This window comes from Platichthys flesus, chromosome 6 (assembly GCF_949316205.1).
Source record: "Platichthys flesus chromosome 6, fPlaFle2.1, whole genome shotgun sequence".
In the NCBI taxonomy this organism is placed as follows: Eukaryota; Metazoa; Chordata; class Actinopteri; order Pleuronectiformes; family Pleuronectidae; genus Platichthys; species Platichthys flesus.
In genome coordinates this window covers 11,917,741-11,933,360 of record NC_084950.1, presented here as the reverse complement: position 1 = coordinate 11,933,360, position 15,620 = coordinate 11,917,741, and the positions used below count along the sequence as shown (strand labels likewise).

Below are 15,620 nucleotides of genomic sequence, written 5' to 3'. Positions count from 1 at the left end.
ATTTACCGTAGGCCCTTAATGCATCACTTCCACACTGACCATCAACATTTATCAGGCTGGGAAGAGCGCCCTCAAGCGGAAAAACGGTGAATTGCAGGAGCTCAGATGTTTTTTTTATTGTGCCGTCATGAAATGAGCAACAACTGTTTGTGTTTACAACAGCGAACACGTGGAACATGACCGGAAGAGAAACGGTGGTGGTTACACGTGAGCCCACAAAGGTTTGTTCATAAATTATCTGTTTTTATTCCAACGGGACATTTATTATCCACCTTCAAGGGTTTGGACCTTCAGACAGTTCCTGGTGAGCTCGAGCTGGAGATCAGCTCAGGTGAGGTGAGGGATCGTCATCGAACCTTAACGCATTTCCTTTTTTACCCAAACGTCACAAGATGGGCTCCACAGTCATCTGTTTCTATATATTGATTTTATACAGTCATTTAGCTGCAGGGTTTGGAGTCGGTTGGCCTGGTAGAGCAGTTGGATGTTTCCATCAAGGAGCTTCCAGTGAGTTATGTGAAGACTCAAAAACTCTTCAACCAAAGGTAAAGATACAGTTTACAAGTCAAGATCAGGGCTGTGGCCCGTAGAGTATTTTGTTATTTACTCTAAATGTTCTATTGATTTTATATTGTAATAAATCACCATTACAGAGGGTAATAAAATGTGTATCATTTAAATGTATAATCACACAAACAGCAACCTGGAAGTGAGCGATTTATCCCATCAACCGATCCCACAGTGACAGTCACACCTACCATCATTAACTATCAATCCAACACCCAGTTCACATCACAGTATTCATAGTATTCTCCCAAAAACCTTAGTCTCAGTGTATTTAGTTAAAAACCTAAAGAGCCAAAGCACAAATATCAAATACATAATTTGCAAAACCAAGTTCCCCCCGAAATTGCTAGAACAACGTAAACGTTTCAAAGAATATTCACCATGAAGTCCTCAGTGGTACCTACAGCCCTGGTCCAGATACTAATTGTCTCATAACTCCTCTCTGCTGTTGGTTTGAATATCTGACTTCACCCTGTGTGTTTGTGTGTGTTCCAGTTTGTGATACATCTGGGCATAGACAGGGGTTCCAGTGTCGTCATGTTGGAGCAAACAGGGAAGAACCGCAGCTACAGAGACAAAGATGTGTGTGGATTCTGTCCTGAGAGACACTGCTGCATGGACTAAGGAGATGCTGGAGATGCTGGCAGGTAGGACTCTGTGTCTGCGGTGGGACTGACACTGGAACCTCTTGAGCTCATGTTCTCTTTTGCTTATTTTCAGTTACCTGTGTGATTTAGCTTATTACCGCTCTCTGCACCACGGGCAGGGGAGAGCCACACCTGGCAGCCTGGCCTCAGCCGACACTCTGGTACCTCTGCTGCAGACCTTCATTCAGACCATGTTCGCTCAGCTTGTTCAGTAACAGCTCGAGGGAATGATGACGGCTGATTCTGCAGCAGACACGCTCAAGTACAGTTTAACGTCTAGGAAAGATATTTAACTGAAAACAAACATAAATCATGTCATTGAATGAAGAAACCCGAGGGAACTATGGCACTCAAGAGAATGTTTACCTCCACCGAGGCCCGACAGCCAACTTATAAAACCACTTTTAAACTCACTAGATCCAGGTTTTTATTTGGATCTACACCAAATCCTACACACTCATAAAAAGCAGTCCACTAAACATCCCTGATCTTATTTATCTAGATCCAAATCAACCATAATGTTCACAAACGCCTTATCCCTCAATGTGAAAGAAGGTGAAAAGATTCCTGGATGAAAATTCCTGGATCCACAACTAAATTGAACATTTTCTTCCCTGACTCCTCCACCAAGTTTCGAGGAAATCTGTAATTTGTTGCGTAATCTTGCTTGAAAACAAACCATCGGACATAATGGACATCGGTAACCTCCCTGGTGGAGGAGATTGAGTAGAACAAGCACCCATCGTTCTCATTCATTTATTTATTCAAAATTTCAGAGAGAAAAAAGAAATACAAGAAGTTGTCAGATACACATTTGGAGACGGCAAGTCAGAAAAATGTACCATCTCAGCTATAGGTGTGAAAAAACGTTTTGGGGCCTCAGATACAGAGTTTGAAAGAAGACAGAAGAGTCTAGTGAAGGTATTTTTTTTGTTTTGTTGATTATTTCCTTCTCCAATCACGTCATGAACACACAGATTTGTCTTTATGTGAAAAGTTATTATAATAAAATGATATTAGTGAAACCAAGGCCCCCTCAGAAGGAATGCAAATCATACAAAGAGAGGCGTGATGGTGTTAAACCTCAAGCTCATTATTGCCGTTTGTTTCAATGCACCGACGCATTCCTCCATAAACCTGAGGTGTGCATGAAGAACATTCTGAAGAATTGAAATGACAGATCTTTTCTAGCTAGCGACGGTTAATATTTACACTGGATGTCCAGCTGTTGTCGTCCATTTTTACTCTCTACTTGTGTTGTTTACCATGTTTACCCGTAATCTATGCAAAACATCCCGTCCTACTCTTCGTCCATGTGTTCTATTTCAAACGCTGTGTAGTATGTGACAGGTTTGTGATCTAGCCAGTATTCCACCTAACAACAGGTTGATGTAATGTCTACTCTCAGAATTTGAAAAGATGAAATATATAAGAAGTATTCATATTTGACCCACTGTTTACTGTACACCCAAACTGGAAAAACAGGAACTATATAAACACACAGATATGTTCAGTAACTACACAAGATGTTTGCTTGTCTGGTGATTTTTTTTGCTTTTTGTACCAATGTGGTGTAAAGCAGCTGTTTTTCAACCCAAGGATTGTTCACTTTCTGATCATTCTTTCTTAAAATCATGCACAGATTCAACCCTCAAGAAGAACTTAGATTCAGCACCTCAATTTCATATTAAGTATCATTTGTTTTTGCTGCTATTTGGTTTTTAATTTCCAAATTATTCGGTCTCCTTGCATGAAGACACCGTTCCCACATCGATCAACCGTCTTCAAAAAATTAGAACTGAGGTTTTTTTTTCTACTTGACGCTTCGAGATGTTAAAGCTCGGTAGAAGATCCACTGAGGTGACTGTTTGAACCAGCAGCATTAACTGGAAGTGAATAGCAGCACAACAGGCCGGGAACAAAGCTGTGCTAAGGTAAGTCTAGAAAGACATGACATTCAGCAGGTAGACTTGGAACAGGGGAGATGAGGAAATAAACCAAAATGACTTTTTAAAAATAATCTTAGCGAGGAAATCAAAGTTTCTTCTGCCGCTTTGATTCCAACACCGACTGACTGAAAGTAGAAACATGTGGGAGGGGGCGTGGCTCCCGTCTCTGTGAAGTGTTTGTCCATTGAAATGTTTTTTGTCACATTCACACTACAGATCCAAACGCACGACTAAATCTTAATTCTCGAGAGCCTGATCTGGATGTTTGGACTAAACTTGGTTGAAAGTGATGATCTGTGGAGTTGTGTGGTCGCAGGCTGCAGGTGAACAGCAAACGCTTTTTCCCTTTGTTACATATTCCTCACGTTGACTGGTTGGACTTCTACATGAGCTGTTTTATATTATTAATATAAGTGTTTGTGTCTTTTGAGGATTCGAGGTTGTGACGATGATAATGGAGATGGAATGTCTGCGCTCGGTCTCTTACGTGAAAACGACTCGCAATTGAGAGCGTAGTTTGACGTAGAATATATATTCTATATAATAATAATAATATAATTATTAATCATATCATATTTTCTGGTGATTGTTGAGCTGAACTTCCAGCGCATGAATTCCATCTCTCGTCCTAAATTGGCTTTGTGAGGTTTATCTAGAATCCCTGTGGGTTTCAAATAGGTGAGGAAGTTTGTTTATAGACTAATGAAACAAAGTGAGATGTACTTGTTTGTTTTTCTTTCCATACATACATTTAAAAGAGTGAGGTAGGTAGATATTAATATATATATCTATGTATATAGATATATATATACTTGAAGAAGGAAAAAAGTTTTATAAGTCCCCCATTCATGACACAAAATAAAATACATACAAAAAAACTTTATACTGAATCAAGGGGCATTTATACAGTGATTCAAACTGATATCACAAAAAAAATAAAGGTGAAAGGAAAAAAATAAATAAATAACACTCCTACAGGAAGAAAAGAAAACTCACCAGGCAACATTTCCAACTATGAGGAGAAAATCCTTCAAAACACTCTCTCTTGACCTTTTCAGCCTCCGATTTTAAGACCTTGTTTCCGTTCATGACGTTGCAATGTGTTCCCCTCCCTGGACTTTAACCCATTCTTTTATTTGGCTTTCAGGAGCAGTGATTCTTTATGAAGACAAACAAAATAAGACCTGTTCTCGCTTTGAAGACAGAAGTGGTGTCGTCGTATTGCGCTTGTTCAGAGTAACGATGATCGAAATGAAGAAAAAAAAAAAGGGAGGGAGAAGAAAACAGATTTTGTGAATGGTTGAGAGATGGTCGGCGTAATTAAGGCAAACAAGACAACCCAAATTAGCCCTATAGGTTTTTGAGAAGAGGCAAGAATATGGATGGGTTAAAAAATACCAGCTCTAGTACAAAGTTCTCAGCCTGACTTCAAAAGGAGGCACCGAAAGGGGGGGCAGGTACACTTTGTTGTAGAGGCCACTGAGGGGCCAGAGGGAAGGATAGGGGGCGCTATTGGACTCGGCACAACAACAAGATGACCAGGGGGCGGGCGAAGAGGGGGGGGGGGGGGAGACATGTAGAGGACAATCATGAGAATGTGTGGAGAAAGCAAAGTCTTTACTTGACCTGAGATTGAGACGCACCTAGAGGGCGACGCTAGGCGCAGTGCTAGACAACAAAGTACAAAAAAAAGTGTGCAGAAAGTACACGCTCACACATCGAGCTAAGGTGTCCATTCCATAATAATAATAATATTAATAATAATATTAATAATAATAATAATATTGACATCCACAAAACAAATACAGAAGAAACATTTCATATAAAATTAAAGGCAATGAACATAATGTAGTGTTACAGGAAGAAAACAACTTTTGGGGAAACAGGAGCGACACTTTTTATTTTCTTTGTTTATGTCTAAATCATTTTATTTTTGTAGTTTTACTTTTATTATTTTTTAAAGATATAAGAAATGGACTGTAGTGGAGACCATGAAATACCAAACCTGAAGGATTCCTTTATATAGAACATCCAAAAAGAAGAAATAAAGAATAAAATAGCAGCTTTTGTTCTGTACAACAATAGAGGCAAAACATTTTGAATTGTAAAAAGTTTTTTCTTAAAAGTGACAAAAAACCAATGATGTTTATAAAAACGATCCTGCAGTCTAAAATGCAACTGCGAGACCTTTTATGTGAGTTTTGAAATGTAGAGAAACGAAGGACTCTTCCAAAAGAGACCTGCTGTGGTTTTTAAAAGTCGTCTCTAGGCTACTTCACCGATCCAACACCTTCTCATTTTATTCGACTCCGTGGTGCCGTGGTGCCGTTTGGTGCCGTTTCATCCGAGTAGCGGTTTCACCCTCCAGGGGAAACGCAGAATTAAAAAACGTCAGATACTTTTTTGAGTAAATGGTGGACTCTGGTTGTTTTTTGCAGTGCGGCACTTTTGATGCTTTTGATAGAACAAAGACAGAGAGAGGCTGTGATTCAGAGTTGACTGACTGGAGTCACATGTTTCTTCCCTCAGATGCTCACAACATGAAAGTGATGACGGGATCAAGTTTCTTCTCCAATCTAAATGGATTAGGGTAGAAGACTTAGGTGAATCTATCATTTGGTGAATCCATCATTTGCAACAGCATGCTAAATGCGAAATGTAATGATATAAAAAAAAATATGTTTGTGCAAAGAGAATTATTATCATTATCAATTAGTCCATCGGTTCTTTGGATTTGGTTAGGAGACAGGCAGGGGGGTATCTTCGAACCCGGGAAAAGCTGAAACCAATAAAATCTTGTCATGTAGTTTCAAAAAGGAAATTATATCTCCATAGATTTTTATGTCTATGGATCCTGTTGACATGTTTTTATTCTACTTAAAGATGCCTGTGCTTACATTCTGAAATCCTGAATGAAACTAACAGTCTTGCTTTCAAACAGGTTTCTCTGCAATTCAACTATTTACTGATTCTTTCCACAAACCTTTTCTAGGTCTATTCCACCCCCAGTGCAGATGCTGCATTCTGAGACACACACACACACTCATACACACACACACATACACACCAATTTTGGTAACATTTCCGCAAAAATGCAAATCTCAACTCTGAATCACAGCCTTATAACCAGAAGGGAGGCCTGTTTGAAATAGGAGAGGAAAAAGCTTGATTTTGGCAACAGTTTGGCAGATACACAACAGGCCCCTCCTCTTCCATTGTGACTCACTCTTGACGGGATCCACACCCACAGAAATATCAACAGGAAAACAAAACATTTATCTCAGTCCAAACTTTCTGATTGAGGCATCCCCACATGATACGAGCCGCTCTGCTCACGGCCACAAAGTCATTTTTAGATGGAAAGTCACTTTTAAAACATATTATAGAGAGAATCACGTGTTTGTATAAATACACACTCAGATATCCACAACATCCTCTCTGATATCATCAGGGGAAAAAGTGCTCTTCTGTTGGATTTGCTGGCAGATATGTTAAAAATTATTTTCTCAATGTTGGTGTCTGTCTATCAGGACACGCGCCTGTGTTTGTTCTCCTTCTTGAAGGACGCGATGACGGAAGCTCAGGCGGCACAGGAAGGAGATCCCCAGTGTCCAGTCTGAGCCGCTCAACTCCAAATGCTTTAGCAGGTTTCTGTCATTCTGCAGTTTTTACACTTCTGAGTTTGACCTCAGACTAGTGGAGAGGCCATCTACTGGCACTCAGTAGAAAAGCAAGTCATTTCTTACCTCAGCCATCCCTCCTTAAGAGATGGAGGAGAGGTTTGTGTTACCCTGTGTAAGAGGACAATGAGGGACTGGTCTGATATCAGCAGGCCGACGACTGGGGCAGTGGTAATGCCCGTTCGTTCTTTCTGCCCCCGTTCATGTGTGCATAAGGTTGCATCTCATCAAAGTTGGGCCGCAGCATCACCAAAGGCCCGTTGGCCGAGACATGTCCTGAGTGCTTGTCCAAAGCTTGGCCCTGAGATGCCAAGGCTGAGGCAGCCGGGCCCGGGGAGGAGGGAGACACAGGTCCCAGTAAAGGAGTACTCGGGCCTTGCATGGGGGATAACTGCTGCGCAGAGGGCGGCGGCGTTCCTCCCGTGCAACTCGACGAGGGGGCGGCGGCAGCACACGGCTGCCTGGTGGATACAGGGTCCAGTGGAATGTTCTCCATGTTTTCTATCTCCATGTCCAGCTCCTCGGTGTCCGGCGGCTTGTTCTCCTCACTGTAGAAGAAACTCATTTCCCTGAAGGGAGAATCCATGTCATCCTTGATGCTGCTGATGATCTCCAGGAAGGACGGACGCATCTTGGGGTTATACTGCCAGCACATCCTCATCAGCTCAAACCTGCGAGTGACAAACAAAACAGGAGTTAGTATCATACAGCAGACAATTCAGTAAGGTCTTTTTTAAGAACATAGGTTTTCTTATATAAATGTACACAAATATAAGTATAAGTATACTTCTATCTATAGTTATTATATTATTCATCACTTTGGATTTAACTGTTGAAGCCTAATATTACTTGAGGCTGAACACAATGCAAACTGTGGATTTAGTTTCCCCATCTCTTTCATTACAGCTGTGCTATGACAGGATTACTCCAGTCAGTACAGACAGAAGGAGCGTTGAAAGCAATGGTTAATAAGTGTGAGAACACTTAATGGGAAAGTTGGGTCACACTGTAGGTTCATGTTTCCCACCAGCAGGTGGCAGAAGACACTGAACTTTAGGTCCATTTCAGTACTCTGAGGCAGGAACACTATATACAGTACTGATGTCTCTCTATGTAGAAAGTATTCATACAGTACATTGATGCAATGCAGTAATTTAGACTGATATACCACAACTTACAAGATTATTAATGTTAACAACATTACATTTTTAATAGTTATTCAGAGCCTGTAAGAACAAGTACACAAAGTGTTACAGCCCATTGACTGTATATTAAGATGGAGCGCTATTCAGAATTTAAGTTTAAATATCCCAGATACACACACGGCCGTCCTGCAGATCTGGAGCCAGTGTCTGTGCAGTAGCAATCGAGGGATGGAGGAAGGTCTCAGCTGTCAATTGTGACGTTTCACTTTGTTTTTACAGCATCAGATAACTAAATCAAATCCAAACTTACTGGGGAAAAGAGCCCTTGGACACACATCAGTGATAAAAACTACAAATAAATGGCAAACATGTATTTGACATTGACTTCTTAATTAGGAAGGGGTCTTCATAACCTATACTGGAGGCAATCACAATATGTTGGGGGGGGGGGGCTGTCATGTCATCCATCTTTATTTACAGTGTATTAAAACCACATAAACTGACTCAAAAACATTCACATTTTGTGAAATAGTCATATGTTGGTCTATGTGAATGCTGCACATGAACCTTCAGGTCTGATGGCAGCAGCTACAGACGTGTAAATTCACATATAAATAACTTAGTAATGGATAAGCAGGTACATTTAATGAAAGTTTGTGGTGAGGTAACACACAGTAAGTGAAATTTGAAACCACCTCACTACAAACACATTCATGCAGATGTATTGTACACTTGCCGTCAGCCACAACAATGACTCAAAAACTATTTTTCTGACAGCATTTAAATGGAGACGTCTGAAACGTGAACATGATTTATTTACGGCTACTCGACTACACCTACAGTGAGGCCCGTGATGCAGCATGTACTCAGCAGCGCAGTAAATCATGCGTCAGGTCGCTGTGCCAGGCCGGCAGCCGACATTTGGGAATGTCAAAACAACATCTTAAAACGGCAGCAATATTACAGTTTTGTGTGGTGCTACACCGCACACCACAACTTCAGTTACACACAAACAAGCTAAGAATACTCTGAAAGACCCGCTGACATAAACACCTTGGTCAATTCTCCTCTGCTCTTACGGTTCCCTCACTCTTGTTTGCTTTCTCCCCCTCAAATCGCCTCTCCGCAGCCGCTGCAGCTGAGGGCCAGTTCCTCTCAGCGCAGAGGAATTATGGGTAGAGCTTTTACTTGAACACACGCCTCACTTCATACTCTGAAGCAAGGGGGGGGGGGGGGGAGACGGACTCTGACTTGTTTTTCAGCAGTGCAGCAAGTGTCTCAAAGCTGACGTTCAGATGTCCAAATCCAGTCACAGAGGACCTCCCATGAAAAGATGCCTAATGCTTGGAGCCGTGCCGACGCTCCGCAGTACCCTCACATGGAACTCTATCAGAAGACACTGGCTCCGATCTTCAGCTGCTATGAGGCTCCTCAAGGTTTAACTCCATCCTCTGTTAAAGTATCTTTTAATGCACCAAATGATCTGTTTGAATAAAGCTTAACAGGCTGAAATTTAACTTCAGCCTCAGTTTGGTTGTCTCTCATCCATTTTTCAGAAACCCCGCCAAGAAGGTTATGCAAACATGCAAGGATTCTTTTATCTATATCTTATTTTCACCTCTGTCTATTTGGTTGGTTTGTTTGTCAGCAGGATTACGCAAGAAGCTTTTTCAGAGAACATCGTGGAGCGGTGGAACACAGGCTAAAGAAGAACCCATTAAATGTTGGTGTGGATTCGAACAAAGGGGCCGATCCAGGACTTCTCTTTTCTCTTTCTTTTAAATGGCGAGATGGAGCATTAGCCTTGGTGGAACTAAGCCCTCTCTAAGTGCCTTTTAAGCTTGATATCTTTGATAAGTTGCACGTCTGTCCCTGTATCCTCCTTCGCCATGCTCTGTATATAGTGAGAGTTGCTATGAACTGGAGTAAACTCCCAGAGTGAACATACTTTTCCATCAAAACAATATTTGCTAGAGTGTTTCTAGCAAATGTCTAATAGCGATTGTGTTAAAATGATAAGTTCAAGATGAGATTTGGAGGCAGTCAGGCTTTTTGTTAAAGAATTGCAGAGACAAGGCCAAAATGTATCAAAAGAGATGGACAAAGAGTCCTTGAAACACTCGAGACAAAATCAGAAACAGACACACTTCGAGGCCAAGTGTGAGTTCAGAGCAGCTTTCAACCATCCACAGTCCATGTTGATCAACCTGAACAGGAATCTCTTGAGAACAGAACCGCAAAACATCGCACATGCAGTGTCCCCAGTGTGGTGAGACATTAATTCACAATAGCACTGGAAGTGATAGCGAACATTCCACGATAAAATCACGATGTTTAATGTGATCACGGAGTCTGCGTTTCATTTTCGCCCAAACCCGGCAAGACAGAACGCACTTTTGTTCGAGGGAAACTGGAGACAGAGACATGGGAAATCCAATCAGTGACCCGCAGCTACCTGACCATGGGAAACACACACAGCACAAGGAGGACACATTCATACTCCTCCAAATGTGACTCATCCCTCTGTCTATTATTCTGCCAACTTCCTCTTCTTGTATCTTTCTATTCACCCTTTGTCGAGGACGTCTGGCCTCGCTGCACTCCAGCAATCTTCTGGAAATCTCCATTAAGTCACCGCAGCAGAGGCGACCGGCCTGACTTCCCCGTGCTCAGCCCAGAGACCCAGAGGCTACCCCACCACCACCTCCGTAACACAATCCACACACTCCTGCAATCAGGACAAAACAGCCGTGCTGCCATGGGAACCAGAAGTTTGTGTCTGCACAACACTCGGCCCCCTTTCTCTTTTTTTTTCCTTCTTTACGCTCGCGCTCTCTTTCTAAGGTGAGGTCAGCCGTGGAGAGAGGGAGGGAGCAGCATGCCTTCTTATTGAGGTCAGAGAGGGAGTGGAGAAATGCATGGATGCAGCGCTGCACGCCCACCAGCAGCCTGCGCCGGGCTCTCTCTCCTCTCGCAGCCGGGGCGATTCATTAATGAATTATAAACACTTTGATGAATTCTTTCATTCGCCCCTCGCTCCCTTTGCTGACGCCGGACACGGTCGGTCCACGGCGGCAGGAATGACGGGCCCTTTTCACACGGGTCATGGCATCCCTTGTATGGGCCGGCGATGATGGGTCAGGGGGGTTGGGGGGGTCTGGATTCTTGCTGCCAGCTGACCACTGCAGCCGTGTTGTCAGCGGACCGCATTTAACCTGTGACGTTAATGTCAGGCCTCATCTTGGCTCTGCCTGAGCATGCACACCACATGATATCCTACACACTTGGAAGCACGACTCAAAATAAACGCGGGGTGAAATATTAACGGGGATGGAGGACGAACCAAGACATCCTTCAGTGGTGTTACAACCTAAACCTGGAAGGTCAGGAGTGGGTGCTAATACAGAGGTATTGATCACGGGGGGGAGAGAGAGAGACTCACAGCATGTCAGGGCAGTTGTCAGGCTTGTCCAGGAGTCCTCCCTCCATGACGAAGCGCAGCACTTGCTCGTTGGTCAAGCCCTGGTACGGCTGCTCCGCTAAGGTGGCGATCTCCCACAGCACCACACCAAACGACCTGTGACAAGAGAGGAGAGGTTCAGATAAACATATGTTCGTCTTATCGATGCTCATCCAGTTTCAGGGTTTATGCAGATTTCAACAAGATACATTTTAGACTTTTTAAGAACATAATTAAGCAGAAGACAGAAAGAAAATGAAAAATCTTTAATATTTCCTAATAACTGAAGATAAAGTGAAGTGGACTTGTAGAGTAGAACCTTCGAAACGCCACAATTATGAGGAACAGATGGGTGAAGAACCCATCAACCTTTGGTGCAGATCCTGATCAGGAGGGAGCTCAAGAGGTTTAACTTTTTTCACTTTCTTCAACATTGCGAGAAAAGGAGGCGTGTTTTTTTTTTTTTTTACTTTTGTCACTATTTACTGTTGGAAAAAAATCATGGATCTTGAATTTTTTTATGAGTGTGTGAAATGTGGTGCTGTTGGAGCATTAGCGGATCTCACACTCTTCTCAGTGCCTTTCTAGTTGCTGCCTGCATTGAGTGGAACATGAGAAAACAGCTTTCTAAAGTCACGGGTATAAACTCTTAAATACAATAGCTCAACTTTGTCATTTAAAAATGAACAAACTAGCGGGTTGGACATTTTCTCACCTCAAATTTGTTTGACTGCAACAAATTTACTTTGAAGACACCAAAGAATCCCACAGCACCTCCATCGCCTCCAGTCAACTTTAACGGCCAGAACAAGTGTAACCCGATAGCGTTTTCTTTGCCGGGCTAAGAGAAGCTCCACTTTGTATGATTTTCTTCTAATGTTATCGCCATCACACTAATCCTAAAAACCTGTCGGCCTAATGAACAAGAATAAAGTAATCTGTGCACCATGTGTGCCAGTCCGTGGATCACAATGATGTCATTAACACGGGACGAGCCAGCGCTTTGAAGTGTTTACAGTGAAGTGCAGTGTGACCTCAAGCTGCCTCGCACTGAGATAACCGTGTAGCTATTCATGAGGAAAATGTTCAAACCCAACTAAAAAGAGACCACAATAATTGCTCACTCTCGCAAGTCATATTTTTTCACCACTGGCACGGGTTCTGAGAAAACACTCGCAGTCATTCAGAGCAGCCTTGTTACAACACACTACACGTAACCAAAGGGGGGGTTGTTTTGTGCTGACAGACGAAGCCGCGTTCGGGCAGCTTTTCTTCCTCCACAAATTAGAAGTCACCTCCTCGTGGATGGGTTCATTTTACGCTGAAACTTCACGTGTGCAGCTTTGAAGGAGAAAGATAGAGGGCGTGAATGTGGAGGTGGGTTTGAAGCCTCTCATTTGACAACATCTGGAGCAGTTTAAGCTCGACTCTCAGGGACCGGCCCCCTGGGACACTCGGAGTTGGGAAACAAAAACTTTCATGGGAGCTAGTAAACACTTGTATTTCCCCGAGAACAAAATCGTCCCTGAGAGGAACAATGTGGCGGAACAGTGAGCACGGGTTTCACCGAAACACTCTGCTTGTTCTCTTGTGTTCTGTCTGGACGCCGCTCTGAGGAATTTCCGGAGAACCAGCTGGAGGAAAAAAGGATTTCTGTGGTTTTGGAAGCGCCACCTGTCGTGACGTTAACAATGTCTGTGAAGGGATCTTTCACTCCAAAGCAGGAAGTGTTTTAGGAAAAGCTTTGAAAACACAAAATATACAGACATTTGTGAGGTTCTTTATAAGCCCCCTGGATTAAGGAAGGTTTGTACATACATAAATCAGGCTGCAATATATACATCTAATTTGTTTGTTTTTTCTAGAAATCCGATTTTTTTTATGTATCTGTTCACATTATATTTTTTAAATGTGGCCTGGATCAGTCAATGTGAGCTGGTCATGGCCTGCATGCTCAAGAGAACAACAGGATGTTCCACGCAGCCCCAGGATGTACGGAGGTAAACAAGGAGGAGAGGCCGGTATTAAACATGGAGGCACAGATGTGAGTGTTTATGGTTCCATTTGTCTTTTGATGTGCTTTCAAACACAGGCTGGTAACAATGCGATCCCTTAAGTTTTGCTTTGACAGATGTGTCACCCCAAGTACTTATGAGGTCGAAAACCTCTCTGTCACATGGCTATTCAGGCTGAAGTCGCATTTCCCCAAAAATTGGATCTGTAGCTTATTTAGAACCACTTATGAAAGTGGCCAAAATCTGAATCTGAAAAGCACAGATTCCCTGTGATTTATGCTGTTCACACTGTCATTTAACAATCCAAGGAATCAAGAAATCAGATTCTGAACCCAGTGTGAACGTAGTCTAAGTGTGCGTGTGCATGTGTGGGCCACAGTGATGTGTTCTCATACCAGACATCAGACATCGTAGTGAACACGCCATCCTTAAGTGACTCCGGGGACATCCAGCGGACAGGCAGCAAGCCCTTCCCTCCTTTTCTGTAGTAATCCGTCTCGTAAATATCTCTCGTCATGCCAAAATCTGAAGGGAGAAAATGAACACCGAGTTGGGTGAATTCACTGAGAATCACTCACGTCTGTGTGGGAGAGGAAGCTCCTGAGAGCCTCATCCATTCCCCTCATCTCCTCCCTCCCTCTGTCCATCTACATAAAGACGCCGCAGCCGCCAGCACTCCCTGAAATCCAAACATCCCGGCGCCGAGCGTCCACATCCCGGCTGTGGCGCTGTATTAACTCAACTCACCTCCGATCTTCACGGTGAAGTCCTCGGCCACCATGCAGTTCCTGGCAGCCAGGTCTCTGTGGACGAATTTGTTGGCGTTTAGGTACGACATGCCGTCGGCGATTTCCCCGGTCATCTGGATCATTTTCTTGAGCGGGGGTAGGACCTGAGTGGTGGAGTTCTGCAGCAGAGTGAGAGGAGATGAGGTGAGGGAGGGGGGGGGGGGGGGAGAGAGCACAGTGAAAACCCTGTTCAGTCTGAATTCATTTCAGGACCCTGCTTTCCTCAGTTTTGCATTTCAAAGTGAGGGATGGATACTGTGTGTGGACATGCAGGGACAGGACGTGTGTGTGGTCGCACACTAGAGTGTGCATCTGTACGAATAGAGATACAGTGTGTGTCAGTGTGTGTGTGTGTGTGTTGGCGTCAAACAGGATAGAGAAATATGTGTGTATGAGGAAGGCGTCTTACTTCTTTGCGCAGCGAGCGCAGGTGGCTCTTGAGATCTCCGCGTGTCATCAGCTCCATAATCACCAGGGTTGGCTGCCCTTGTGAGACCACACCCAGCAGCCGCACCTGCACCAATCACAGCACAGCATGGGTCGGGAGGGAGGAGTCAAAGTTCCCTTCCCAAATTAATACTTTGACCTCATTTTAAGTGTTTTGAGAGGAGGTCCCCTACGACAGAGTACTATGAAGATTAGCATGAATATAAACAGTATGATGCTCAGCTGTTTTGCTAATACAGATCCAACATAGGATATACGGAGTTTCTCTAAAGCATACTTTGATAATTCAGTGTTTGTTTTTCGGCAGCCAGACTTGATAAAAAGGTTTGAGCAGCTGCTTTCCACAGGGAGAACGGTGAAAGCATCCGTTTAACGTCGTTAATGAGGCTGTGATCACGCTGATGAGAGAATGTGGACGATCTCCAGGAGACTAAACTCTGCCTCAGGCTGCAGCTGCCTGGGTAAAGACAGCCACAGCGCTCCTGACCCGCTGACCTCTTTCTGTCTACCTCTACGCAGATTAATTAGGAAATGATTCGAATCGAGAAGCCACTGGGTTCAACATCGTGTTGGATTATTTGTAGCCTCGCTGCGATGAACTATTTTCGTCTTTTCTGTCTCGTGTGCGCCACGAGTGAATATTTGAGGACGCGTCCTTCTTACCACGTGGTGACAGTTGAACTCCTTCATGACGGAGGCCTCGTTCAAAAACTCGATGCGCTCCCTCATGCTCGCCGTCTCGTTGACCGTCTTGATGGCCACTCGCGTCTCTGGCTCGTCCTTGACCACACCCTTGGCTAAACCTTCATACACCATGCCGAAGGAGCCCTGGCCCAGCTCCTTGTGCATGGTGATCTTCTCCCTCGCTACCTCCCACTCATCGGGGACGTACACTGGCAAAAAAAAACAACGGGCGGCCGGT

The 15,620-nt window shown here is 43.6% G+C and overlaps 1 protein-coding gene and 1 pseudogene across 1 annotated transcript in view; one reads left to right on the top strand and one right to left on the bottom strand.

Moving 5' to 3' along the window:
- The first annotated feature begins 176 nt into the window (after positions 1-176).
- LOC133955058 (pyroglutamyl-peptidase 1-like) lies at positions 177-1,866 on the top strand (annotated as a pseudogene).
- Positions 1,867-2,195: 329 nt separating this feature from the next.
- igf1ra (insulin-like growth factor 1a receptor) overlaps positions 2,196-15,620 on the bottom strand; it is a 79,201-nt gene continuing 65,776 nt past the window's right edge. Inside the window, exons 16-21 of the mRNA XM_062390120.1 lie at positions 15,362-15,591; positions 14,661-14,765; positions 14,211-14,370; positions 13,859-13,988; positions 11,431-11,565; positions 2,196-7,514 (exon numbers count right to left, since the gene is read on the bottom strand). Coding sequence (XP_062246104.1) covers positions 6,989-7,514; positions 11,431-11,565; positions 13,859-13,988; positions 14,211-14,370; positions 14,661-14,765; positions 15,362-15,591 — 1,286 coding nt within the window. The 3' untranslated portion in view covers positions 2,196-6,988. The remainder of the gene's footprint in view (positions 7,515-11,430; positions 11,566-13,858; positions 13,989-14,210; positions 14,371-14,660; positions 14,766-15,361; positions 15,592-15,620) is intronic.